This window comes from Schistocerca gregaria, chromosome 3 (assembly GCF_023897955.1).
Source record: "Schistocerca gregaria isolate iqSchGreg1 chromosome 3, iqSchGreg1.2, whole genome shotgun sequence".
NCBI classification, from domain to species: domain Eukaryota; kingdom Metazoa; phylum Arthropoda; class Insecta; order Orthoptera; family Acrididae; genus Schistocerca; species Schistocerca gregaria.
In genome coordinates, this window is record NC_064922.1 from 851721192 (window position 1) to 851734915 (window position 13724).

Below are 13724 nucleotides of genomic sequence, written 5' to 3' on the forward strand. Positions count from 1 at the left end.
CATTACCCTAGAAACGAGAAGCGGCGAACCATCTACAAGCTGTTGTTGTTGTTGTGGCCTTCAGTTCGAGGACTAGTTTGATGAAGCTTTGCACATTACTCTGTCCTATGCGAGCCTCTTCATCTCCAATTAACTACTGCAACCTACATCCTTCTCAATCTCTAAATATGCCTGCTATATGCATCTCTTCGTCTCCCTTTACAATTCTCCCCCCCCCCCCCCCCCCCACTTCCCTCCAAATATTATACTGGTGATCTCGTGATGTCGCAGAATGTATGATGTCAACAGATCCCTTCTTTGGTCAGGTTGTGCCACAAATTTCTTGTGCCACTGGCGCTGAGCGTGTTAGCTCCAATCGCATACACGATTCACCAGTAGTTAACGTCTAAGAAATGGTTCTCGCAAAACCATCTTTAACAAGGATGCTGTGTCTCCAACCACTGAGTTGACGGTTGGAGACACAACATAGTTGGTAAAGGTAGTGTGCGAAAACCAGTTCATAGATGTTGACCACTGATGAATCGTGTATCCTCCTCCTCAGCGTTAGCTAAGGCTGCAGGTAAGGAGAGTTGCATGTGTTCCATTTTGTTACATAACCTCTTATTTGTCTGGAGTGTAGCCTTGTCTGTAGTGAAACGTTGAACGTTGGGCAGTGCAAACAAGACTAGGAGATTTTGAAATGTGGTGCTGTGAAGAAAGCTGAAGATTTGAACCTAGAAACGACGGAGAGGCCTCGTTCCCGCCGTAGCCCTCAGTGGTACCCAAACCCACATTGGCTTCATGAGTCCACTCTCCCCACCGCCGCCCCACACCGAACCCAGGGTTATTGTGCGGTTCGGCCACCAGTGGACCCACCCGGGAACGTCTCAGACCAGACGAGTGTAACCCCTATGTTTGCGTGGTAGAATAATTATGGTGTACGCATACGTGGAGAAAGTGTTTGCGCAGCAATCGCCGACATGGTGTAACTGAGGCGAAATAAGGGGAACCAGCCCGCATTGCCGAGGCAGATACAAAACCGCCTTAAAAACCATCCACAGACTGGCCGGCACACCGGACCTCGACACTAATTGACCAGTGAGGAGGCACTCAACAGAACTGGAGAGCAAAGAAATTTGTGGCACAAATTGACTAACAAATGTTCAAATGTGTGTGAAATCTTATGGGATTTAACTGCTAAGGTCATCAGTCCCTAAGCTTACACTCTACTTAACCTAAATTATCGTAAGGACAAACACACACAACAATGCCCGAGGGAGGACTCCAACCTCCGCCGGGATCAGCCACACAGTCCATGACTGCAGCGCCTGAGACCGCCCGGCTAATCCCGCGCGGCATTTGACTAATAGAAGGGACTGGACGATAGAAGACATTCTAAAACATCAAGATATCTTCGATTGAGAATTGAACAGAAGCCTGGGAGGTGAAAACTGTAGAGGGAGATGAAGAGACAAGTACAGCAAGCAGGTTCAAAAACGTGCAGCTTGTAGTGTTTAGTTGGAGATGAAGAGGCTCACACAGCATACAGTAGTATGGAGAACGGCACAGCCGGCCGTAGTGGCCGAGCGGTTATAGGCTCTACAGTCTGGAACCACGCGACCGCTACGGTCGCTGGTTCGAATCCTGCCTCGGGCATGGATATGTGTGATGTCCTTAGGTTAGTTAGGTTTAAGTAGTTTTAAGTTATAGGAGACTGATGACCTCAGAAGTTAAGTCCCATAGTGCTCAGAGCCATTTGAACCAGAATGGCGCAGGTTGGTTCATTGGTATGAGTGTTGTCCATGAAAAGCTAGAATATGAAGATATTTCTGGATTACAGTCAGTCAAGGTAAACTTCACTCCACGATATTTCAACTGGACACCTGCCAGTCATCTTCAGGTAAGCCATGGAAGACTGATGGCTTACCTGCAGACGAGTGGCAGGTGTCTAGTTGAAATATTGAAGACTGATGGCCCACCTGAAGATGACTGGCAGGTGTCCAGTTGAAATATCGAAGACTAATAACTCACCTGAACGTGACTGTCAGCTGTCCAGTTGAAATATCGAAGACTAATAGCTCACCTGAACATTATTATCAGGTGTCCAGTTGAAATATCGAAGACTGATGGATCACCTGAAGATGACTCGCAGGTGTCCAGTTCAAAAATCGAAGACTGATAGCTCACCTGAAGTTGACTGTCAGGTGTCCATTTGAAATATCGAACACTGATGGCTCAGCTGAAGATGACTGGCAGGTGTACAGTTGAAATATCGAACATTGATGGCTCACCTGAAGGTGAGTGGCAACTGTCCAGTTGAAATATCGAACACCGATGGCTCACCTGAAGGTGACTGTCAGGTGTCCAGTTGAAATATCGAAGACTGATGGCTCACCTGAAGATAACTGGCAGGTGTCCAGTTGAAATATCGAAGACTAATAGCTCACCTGAGGATGACTGGCAGGTGTCCAATTGTAATATCGAAGAGTAATGGCTCATCTGAAGATGATTATCAGGTGTCCAGTTAAAATATAGAAGACTGATGGCTCACCTGAAGATGAATGGCAGGTGTCCAGATGAAATATCGAACACTGATGGCTCACATGAAGGTGACAGTCAGGTGTCCAGCTGAAATATCGAAGACTGGTTTCTCACCTGAAGATGAATGGCAGGTGTCCAGTTGAAATATCAAAGACTGATGGCTCACCTGAAGATGACTGGCAGGTGTCCAGTTGAAATATCGAAGACTGATGGCTCACCTGAAGGTGACAGTCAGGTGTCCAGATGAAATATCGAACACTGATGGCTCACCTGAAAGTGACAGTCAGGTGTCCAGCTGAAATATCGAAGACTGGTTTCTCACCTGAAGATGAATGGCAGGTGTCCAGTTGAAATATCAAAGACTGATGGCTCACCTGAAGATGACTGTCAGGTGTCCAGTTGAAATATCGAAGACTGATGGCTCACCTGAAGATTACTGTCAGGTGTCCAGATGAAATATCGAACACTGATGGCTCACCTGAAGGTGACAGTCAGGTGTCCAGCTGAAATATCGAAGACTGGTTTCTCACCTGAAGATGAATGGCAGGTGTCCAGTTGAAATATCAAAGACTGATGGCTCACCTGAAGATGACTGTCAGGTATCCAGTTGAAATATCGAAGACTGATGGCTCACCTGAAGATTACTGTCAGGTGTCCAGATGAAATATCGAACACTGATGGCTCACCTGAAAGTGACAGTCAGGTGTCCAGCTGAAATATCGAAGACTGGTTTCTCACCTGAAGATGAGTGGCAGGTGTCCAGTTGAAATATCAAAGACTGATGGCTCACCTGAAGATGACTGGCAGGTGTCCAGTTGAAATATCGAACACTGATGGCTCACCTGAAGGTGACTGACAGCTGTCCAGTTGAAATATCGAAGACTTATGGCTCACCTGAAAATGACTTGAAGGTGTCCAGTTGAAATATCGAACACTGATGGATTACCTGAAGGTGACTGTCAGGTGTCCAGTTGAAACATCGAAGACTTATGGCTCACCTGAAAATGAATGGCAGGTGTCCAGTTGAAATGTCAAAGACTGATGGCTCACCTGAAGATGACTGGCAGGTGTCCAGTTGAAATATCGAAGATTTATGGCTCACCTGAAAATGACTGGCAGGTGTCCAGTTGAAATTCGAACACTGATGGCTCACATGAAGGTGACTGTCAGGTGTCCAGTTGAAATATCTAAGACTTATGGCTCACCTGAAAATGACTGGCAGGTGTCCATTTGAAATATCGAACACTGATGGCTTACCTGAAGGTGACTGTCAGGTGTCCAGTTGAAATATCGGAGACTTATGGCTCACATGAAAATGACTGGCAAGTGTCCAGTTGAAATATCGAAGACTGATGGCACACCTGAAGATGATTGCCAGGTGTTCAAAAAATGCAGAAATGTGTGTGAAATCGTATGGGACTTAAGAAACTGTTAAGGTCATCAGTCCCTAAGCTTATACACTAGTTAATCTAAATTATCCTAAGGATAGACACACACACTCATGCCTGAGGGAGGACTCGAACCTCCGCCGGGATCAGCCGCACAGTCCATGACTGCATCGCCCTCAACCCGCGCGGCTCTGTCAGGTGTCCAGTTGAAATATCGAAGAATGACGACTGACCTAAAGATGACTGGCAGGTGTCCACTCGAAAAATCGTGTAGTGAAGTTTACGACGACTAGCTGCAATCCTGACATCTCTTCGAACATTTGATTAGCCGGGAGAATTTTAAATTTCACAGAAGCAACAGTTTTGGTCTGGGACTGTGTGAGGCACACAGTTCCAGTTCATCAGACGGGTGAGTACCCTGACAGAGAGAGTAACGCTCGGTGTCGTTTACGGCTCACCTGCATGTATTCGGCCCACTCCGGCATCTTGGAGAACTGCTCGTACGTGTCGAAGATGAGGCAACGGCCGACCATCACCAGCACGGCGTCACCTCCAGGGGCAAGCAGGTCGCAAATGTTGGACAGCGCAGTCCTGCGGAGAGAGTAGAAACTACATCAGCAGGGGACGAGGGTTGCAGAGCAGCTCCACGTTTGTAGCACGCACTTCTCACTTATCCCCACGACAAAAGATGTTTTAAAGCGGTAGTTGTGCTTAAGAGCCAATATTAACACTGAAGGGCGACACCTCTGGCCACTTACTAAAAGGGGTTGGGGTGGTAAAGAGATCACTCAAAGAAAGAAATTCAATTTTCGCCAACCCATGGCTACTGATAGACACTTACCGCTTACACGTTTTGATCAACATATTATAAGGTATCACAACAAATATTTTTAAGTGAAAAAGAAAACAATATACTGGAACTATATGCATCTTCGTGAAGGGTTGCGAAGTGACTCATTTTCGGTGCCTAGGAGGGTACTGTGGCCAGTGCCATCACAACATGATTCCACGTTTCGTCTTCTGGCTTTGGGGCACATTTTCTAGTCATCTTCACACTACTGTCTGAAAGAATATCAAGAGACTGCAGCAGACCGTTTACAGTCGGCCTTTTGTACTGCGCCAAATATGACAGAGACGGTAAAAATAAATAGAACTTAATTAATTCAAAATTGTCACAAAGGGGATAGAAAGGTGGATGATAGCTTTGTATATAAAAGTTTATATGTTGCAAACGTGTGTTCTTCGGTGGTAACTCTTATTGGGGTAAACACTTTGGCCACTTGTCCTGAAGGGACGACATGTCCACATTAATGAGCCCCAGAAGATACTATCAAAGCGAAGTAAATAACAAAGAACTATATTCGTAGGCTAAAGGACATTGTTTGAACATTGCTATGATAAAAAAATTATTACTCTTCTTGCAAGTCTAGTAACAACAATAAATAACTTACCTTACATCAGGCTCTCAATAACAAAAAGGTTTTTACTAAAGATTAAACGGATCACGCCTAGTCTGCCTGTATCACTAATGACGATGGCGACGTACACTCAAGCGCCAAAGAAACTGGTACAGACATGCCTATTCAAATACAGAGACATGTAAACAGGCAGAATACGGCGCTGCGGTCGGCAACGCCTACTGTGTATAACACAACAAGTGTCTGGCGTAATTGTTTGATCGCTTACTGCTCCTACAATGGCCGGTTATCAAGGATTAAATGAGTTTGAACTTGGGGTTACAGTCGGCGCACGAGCGATGAGACACAGCATTTCCGAGATAGCGACGAAGTGGGGATTTTCCCATACGACCATTTCACAAGTGTACCGCGAATATCAGGAATCCGGTAAAACATCAAATCTCCGACATCGCTGTGGCCGGAAAAAGATCCTGCAAGAAAGAGACCGACGACGACTGTAGAGAATCGTTCGACGTGACGAAAGTGCAACCGTTCCGCAAATTGCTGCAGATTTCAATGCTGGGCCATCAACAAGTGTCAGTGTGCGAACTATTCAACGAAACATCATCGATATGGGCTTTCGGAGGCGAAGGGCCACTCGTGTACCCTTGATGACTGCAAGACGCAAAGCTTTACGTCTCACCTGGGCCCGTCAACACTGGCATCAGAGTGTTGATGACTGGAAACATGTCGCCTGATCAGACGAGTGTCGTTTAAAGTTGTGTCAATCGGATGGACGTGTACGAGTATGGAGACAACCTCATGGATCCAAGGACCCTACATATCAACAAGGGACTGTTCAAAGTGGTGGAGGCTCTGTAATCTTGTAGGACGTGTGGAGCGATATGGGACTCCTTATACGTCTAGAAACGACTGTGACAGGTGTCACGTACGTGAGCATGCTGGCTGATCACCTGCATCCATTCGTGTCCACTGTGCTTTTCGACGGTCTTGGGAATTCCAGCAGGACAATGCGACACCCCACACGTCCAGAATTGGTACGGAGTGGCTCCAGGAACACTGTTCTGAGTTTAAACACTTCTACTGGCCACCAACACCCGCCAGACATGATCATTATTGACATATGAGGGATGTCTTGCAACATGCTGTTCAGAAGGGATCTCCAGCTCCTCGTACTCCTACGGATTTATGGCCAGCCCTGCAGGACTCGAGGCGTCAGTTCCCTCCAGCACAGACATTAGTCGAGTCCATGACAGGTCGTGTTGCGACACTTCTGCGTGATCGCGGTGGCCCTACACGATGTTAGGCAAGTGTACAGTTTCTTTGGCTCTTCAGTGGATATATCAAAATTATATAAGCACGGATGAGGTTGACCAAGTTGGTGTGAAGGGATGGAATTCTCTGCATGAGGCTTTCCCTTTTTAGTACCAACATTAATGCCGTCTCATTGTTTCTATATTAAGAGTTCAGTACATAAATTAAACAAATTCGCTACCTCTGCTGTAGATCGAAAGAACAAGCTCTGGAGAGTGATACAAAATCTGGAAACTTCCTCGCGTGCAAGGCAGCGTAGATGATCAGCATATACTGCTGTCCCCCGTGAACAGTTCCGTGCTCGCCACCCCAAATCTGAAACTGTGCGACTAGTGCGGCTTTGGGTGGTCTCGAACGACGTACTCCGCCGCGCCCTGTGCTATTTCCATCCTCTCTCCAGGCCGTTTCCGAAACTAACTCCCCTCAAAATTATCCCAGGAAAGCTACTCACCCAAAATACGCTCCACGAGTAAGTACCACAGAAAATGCTCACTACCGACTGATTTGCGACAGGCACACTCTTCGCCAATCGGATAAACATATTCCAACACAGAGCCTGCTCCCGTGAAGAGAACAAAGCATTTCCCTCAAGAGAGAGGCTTGCCGCCTAAAGTTACAGTCACCCACGGTACGTCTACTGACGTCATCGCCTCATTTCCTATCACGATGGTTGGCATGGGAAAAACTAAAGAGCTCTCAAAAACACTCCGAGTGTGCTGGCGGCACTGCGTCCGGCACCCAGAAGTGCGGCGCTATTTCAGACTCTGAGGAGATACATTGCACAAGGTGATCAGGTACACTTGTCTCAAAGAAAGTTGATTATAAGGCCGTCGCGGAAACACGTGCAAATTCTTATGACGTTTTTTCTGCTCACAGAAATCAATTTCATGGTCGCCGGCTCGTCGTGCGCCAAGGCCTGAAAGACGTTAAAAAACAAAAGGCGTGCGGCACTGGGAAAAATGCGCCATGGTGGGGTCTTGTGTAAGCCGCCCCGTTTTGCGAAAACAGCGACCGGTTCCCGGACTGCCCCCCCCCCCCCCCCCCCCCCCCACATCTTACTCTGCCGCAGTACCAGCGTCTCCTCGTTTCCGCCTGCTCAGAACTGCAGCGTGTTTGTCCCCGCACGGTGCCAATACAAACAGTTCTCAAAATTGCTCGACAGAGAGAAAGCCGTCCCTTCTAATGACCCAGGCAAACTACACTCCTGGAAATTGAAATAAGAACACCGTGAATTCATTGTCCCAGGAAGGGGAAACTTTATTGACACATTCCTGGGGTCAGATACATCACATGATCACACTGACAGAACCACAGGCACATACACACAGGCAACAGAGCATGCACAACGTCGGCACTAGTACAGTGTATATCCACCTTTCGCAGCAATGCAGGCTGCTATTCTCCCATGGAGACGATCGTAGAGATGCTGGATGTAGTCATGTGGAACGGCTTGCCATGCCATTTCCACCTGGCGCCTCAGTTGGACCAGCGTTCGTGCTGGACTTGCAGACCGCGTGAGACGACGCTTCATCCAGTCCCAAACATGCTCAATGGGGGACAGATCCGGAGATCTTGCTGGCCAGGGTAGTTGACTTACACCTTCTAGAGCACGTTGGGTGGCACGGGATACATGCGGACGTGCATTGTCCTGTTGGAACAGCAAGTTCCCTTGCCGGTCTAGGAATGGTAGAACGATGGGTTCGATGACGGTTTGGATGTACCGTGCACTACTCAGTGTCCCCTCGACGATCACCAGAGGTGTACGGCCAGTGTAGGAGATCGCTCCCCACACCATGATGCCGGGTGTTGGCCCTGTGTGCCTCGGTCGTATACAGTCCTGATTGTGGCGCTCACCTGCACGGCGCCAAACACGCATACGACCATCATTGGCACCAAGGCAGAAGTGACTCTCATCGCTGAAGACGACACGTCTCCATTCGTCCCTCCATTCACGCCTGTCGCGACACCACTGGAGGCGGGCTGCACGATGTTGGGGCGTGAGCGGAAGACGGCCTAACGGTGTGCGGGACCGTAGCCCAGCTTCATGGAGACAGTTGCGAATGGTCCTCGCCGATACCCCAGGAGCAACAGTGTCCCTAATTTGCTGGGGAGTGGCGGTGCGGTCCCCTACGGCACTGCGTAGGATCCTACGGTCTTGGCGTGCATCCGTGCGTCGCTGCGGTCCGGTCCCAGATCGACGGGCACGTGCACCTTCCGCCGACCACTGGCGACAACATCGATGTACTGTGGAGACCTCACGCCCCACGTGTTGAGCAATTCGGCGGTACGTCCACCCGGCCTCCCGCATGCCCACTATACGCCCTCGCTCAAAGTCCGTCAACTGCACATACGGTTCACGTCCACGCTGTCGCGGCATGCTAGCAGTGTTAAAGACTGCGATGGAGCTCCGTATGCCACGGCAAACTGGCTGACACTGACGGCGGCGGTGCACAAATGCAGCGCAGCTAGCGCCATTCGACGGCCAACACCGCGGTTGCTGGTGTGTCCGCTGTGCCGTGCGTGTGATCATTGCTTGTACAGCTCTCTCGTAGTGTCCGGAGCAAGTATGGTGGGTCTGACACACAGGTGTCAATGTGTTCTTTTTTCCATTTCCAGGAGTGTAGATGCTGAGGCAATCGCTTTACTACCACCGCCGAACACTTTATTAAATATCATACTGTCCTACTACCTTCATATTTACATAATCCTGCATTAGACTCGTATGTACTGATGACCGATTTAATTAAAAATGATAGGAGGCAAGCCTCCTTGAGTTGCAGTCCTTCAAGAAGCATAATGTTGTGCGGGCGTACTGACCTACAAATCTTTAAACACGTTGTTGTCACACTGCTTCTCCTCCCCCATGAGCGTTTGTTTGGGGGGTGCACTCCGCCCTGACTTTATTTTAATGGATGGCAGTGCACTACCGGGTCCAACAGAGCAGGTCAAGGAGCTCTCGGAACGAGGAGATATTTGGCGAATGAACTGGCCCGCCCGTTCCACCGACTTAAATCCCATCGAGCACGTGTCGAATGAGTTGGGGACACGTGTTGCAGCACGTCCACAGTCACCAAAGACCACCCAGCAGTTGAGGGAATGGATCGCTCTACCACATGAACTGCAAACCAACCTTGTTACCAGCATGGGAGCACGCTGCAGTTGCCATCTGTGGCGATCGCACAGCCTTTTAAAAATTGTGTCCCGCCTTTTGTAAAGTGCATGGGACCATAACAAATCGCAGTGACTTCAATGTGTAACTCCCCCTCAGGTGAAAGATAAATTATTATATTTATTATTTAGCGTATGGCTAATATAGACATATCATTAAAATAAATTACATATATATATATGTAAATATTGACACACAAGAAACTTAAGTTTGTCTTTACAACTGAATATCCAGTCCTTCAATCCAGCGCACTGCATCTGGAGTTGCTAGCAGAAGTCCTCTTTGGCGCCGTGATAGGCTCGAATCCTGCATTCACTGACAATGTGGTGAACAGTCTGGTATGGAGCCCCGCAGTCACAGGCTGGATCAGGCAGCTTCTTCCACTTAAAGAGAGCATCCTTGCATCGGCCATGGCCGGTACGGAATCTGTTGAGAGTAGTCCAGGGCTTGAGTGGTAGGTCGAATCCACTTGGAAGTTTAGCACCTGAGAAGATGTTATGCACGTGCACATCTGTCACTGCTTCCCACCGACATTTCCATTCTCCAAGAGGTTTGAAATCCTTAGCAACCATGTCAGCAGCATAGCACAGAGTTGGATGGCGTGATTTCAGTCTCTTACGATTTAAAAGTGGCAGGTTGCTATGTACTGGCAGGTTAGAATTCCTGGAGATCTTGTGGAATTCTCTCATAAGGGCAGTACATCTGCGTAGACCAGGAGGCATTATGCTGTTAACAGAGGATGCCAATAAACTGGAGTAGATCTGATTGCGCCAGATATTATGCGCATTGTAGTATTCAGCTGGGTATCAACAAGCCTTGTATGACGACTGTTCGTCCAAACAGGTGCACAATACCCAGCACTTGAGTACACCAAGCCCAGAGCTGAAGATCGCAGGGTGGCTGCTGAAGATCCACAGGTAGTTCCGCATAGCTTATGGAGGATGTTGTTTCGAGTCCTCAGCCTTTGAGCGAAGTTAAGAAGGTGTTGTTTGAAGCGTAGTGTACGATTCAGGATGACGCCAAGATATTTTGGGTTCCAATTATGTACCCTACACGTGACTCCTGGGTGGTGCTAATTGAGCAACAGTGATTACAGGCGGCCAGACTATCCATAGGATCTCCTGGCAATGACATGTTGTTGTTGTTGTTGTCTTCAGTCCTGAGACTGGTTTGATGCAGCTCTCCATGCTACTCTATCCTGTGCAAGCTGCTTCATCTCCCAGTACCTACTGCAACCTACATCCTTCTGAATCTGCTTAGTGTACTCATCTCTCGGTCTCCCTCTACGATTTTTAACCTCCACGCTGCCCTCCAATGCTAAATTTGTGATCCCTTGATGCCTCAAAACATGTCCTACCAACCGATCCCTTCTTCTAGTCAAGTTGTGCCACAAACTTCTCTTCTCCCCAATCCTATTCAATACCTCCTCATTAGTTACGTGATCTATCCACCTTATCTTCAGTATTCTTCTGTAGCACCACATTTCGAAAGCTTCTATTCTCTTCTTGTCCAAACTAGTTATCGTCCATGTTTCACTTCCATACATGGCTACACTCCAAACAAATACTTTCAGAAACGACTTCCTGATACATAAATCTATATTCGATGTTAACAAATTTCTCTTCTTCAGAAACGCTTTCCTTGCCATTGCCAGTCTACATTTTATATCCTCTCTACTTCGACCATCATCAGTTATTTTACTTCCTAAATAGCAAAACTCCTTTACTACTTTAAGTGTCTCATTTCCTAATCTAATTCCCTCAGCATCACCCGATTTAATTTGACTACATTCCATTATCCTCGTTTTGCTTTTGTTAATGTTCATCTTATATCCTCCTTTCAAGACACTGTCCATTCCGTTCAACTGCTCTTCCAAGTCCTTTGCCGTCTCTGACAGAATTACAATGTCATCGGCGAACCTCAAAGTTTTTACTTCGTCTCCATGAATTTTAATACCTACTCCAAATTTTTCATTTGTTTCCTTTACTGCCTGCTCAATATACAGATTGAATAACATCGGGGAGAGGCTACAACCCTGTCTCACTCCTTTCCCAACCACTGCTTCCCTTTCATGCCCCTCGACTCTTATTACTGCCATCTGGTTTCTGTACAAATTATAAATAGCCTTTCGCTCCCTGTATTTTACCCCTGCCACCTTTAGAATTTGAAAAAGAGTATTCCAGTCAACATTGTCAAAAGCTTTCTCTAAGTCTACAAATGCTAGAAACGTAGGTTTGCCTTTTCTTAATCTTTCTTCTAAGATAAGTCGTAAGGTCAGTATTGCCTCACGTGTTCCAACATTTCGACGGAATCCAAACTGATCCTCCCCGAGGTCTGCATCTACGAGTTTTTCCATTCGTCTGTAAAGAATTCGCGTTAGTATTTTGCAGCCGTGGCTTATTAAACTGATAGTTCGGTAATTTTCACATCTGTCAGCACCTGCTTTCTTTGGGATTGGAATTATTATATTCTTCTTGAAGTCTGAGGGTACTTCGCCTGTCTCATACATCTTGCTCACCAGCTGGTAGAGTTTTGTCATGACTGGCTCTCCCAAGGCCGTCAGTAGTTCTAATGGAATGTTGTCTACTCCCGGGGCCTTGTTTCGACTCAGGTCTTTCAGTGCTCTGTCAAACTCTTCACGCAGTATCGTATCTCCCATTTCGTCTTCATCTACATCCTCTTCTATTTCCATAACATTGTCCTCAAGTACATCGCCCTTGCATAAACCTTCTATATACTCCTTCCACCTTTCTGCCTTCCCTTCTTTGCTTAGAACTGGGCTGCCATCTGAGCTCTTGATATTCATACACGTGGTTCTCTTCTCTCCAAAGGTCTCTTTAATTTTCCTGTAGGCAGTATCTATCTTACCCCTAGTGAGGTAAGCTTCTACATCCTTACATTTGTCCTCTAGCCATCCCTGTTTAGCCATTTTGCACTTCCTGTCGATCTCATTTTTGAGACGTTTGTATTCCTTTTTGCCTGCTTCATTTACTGCATTTTTATATTTTCTCCTTTCATCAATTAAATTCAATATTTCTTCTGTTACCCAAGGATTTCTAGCAGCCCTCGTCTTTGTACCTACTTTATCCTCTGCTGCCTTCACTACTACATCCCTCAGAGCTACCCATTCTTCTTCTACTGTATTTCTTTCCCCTATTCCTGTCAATTGTTCCCTTATCCTCTCTCTGAAACTCTGTACAACCTCTGGTTCTTTCAGTTTATCCAGGTCCCATCTCATTAATTTCCCACATTTTTGCAGTTTCTTCAGTTTTAATCTACAGGTCATAACCAATAGATTGTGGTCAGAGTCCACATCTGCCCCTGGAAATGTCTTACAACTTAAAACCTGGTTCCTAAATCTCTGTCTTACCATTATATAATCTATCTGATACCTTTTAGAATCTCCAGGGTTCTTCCACGTATACAACCTTCTTTCATGATTCTTAAACCAAGTGTTAGCTATGATTAAGTTGTGCTCTGTGCAAAATTCTACTAGGCGGCTTCCTCTTTCATTTCTTAGCCCCAATCCATATTCACCTACTATGTTTCCTTCTCTCCCTTTTCCTACACTCGAATTCCAGTCACCCATTACTATTAAATTTTCGTCTCCCTTCACTATCTGAATAATTTCTTTTATTTCGTCGTACATTTCTTCAATTTCTTCATCATCTGCAGAGCTAGTTGGCATATAAACTTGTACTACTGTAGTAGGTGTGGGCTTCGTATCTATCTTGGCCACAATAATGCGTTCACTATGCTGTTTGTAGTAGCTTACCACCATTCCTATTTTCCTATTCATTATTAAACCTACTCCTGCATTACCCCTATTTGATTTTGTGTTTATAACCCTGTAGTCACCTGACCAGAAGTCTTGTTCCTCCTGCCACCGAACTTCACTAATTCCCACTATATTTA

At 46.6% G+C, this 13724-nt stretch overlaps 1 protein-coding gene across 2 annotated transcripts in view; it reads right to left on the reverse strand.

Moving 5' to 3' along the window:
• The window catches only part of LOC126354796 (juvenile hormone acid O-methyltransferase-like), a 289416-nt gene that overhangs the window by 54395 nt on the left and 221297 nt on the right, over window positions 1-13724 (reverse strand). For both annotated transcript variants that reach the window (XM_050004710.1, XM_050004709.1), the window contains exon 3: window positions 4367-4499. In XM_050004710.1, coding sequence (XP_049860667.1) covers window positions 4367-4499 — 133 coding nt within the window. The remainder of the gene's footprint in view (window positions 1-4366; window positions 4500-13724) is intronic.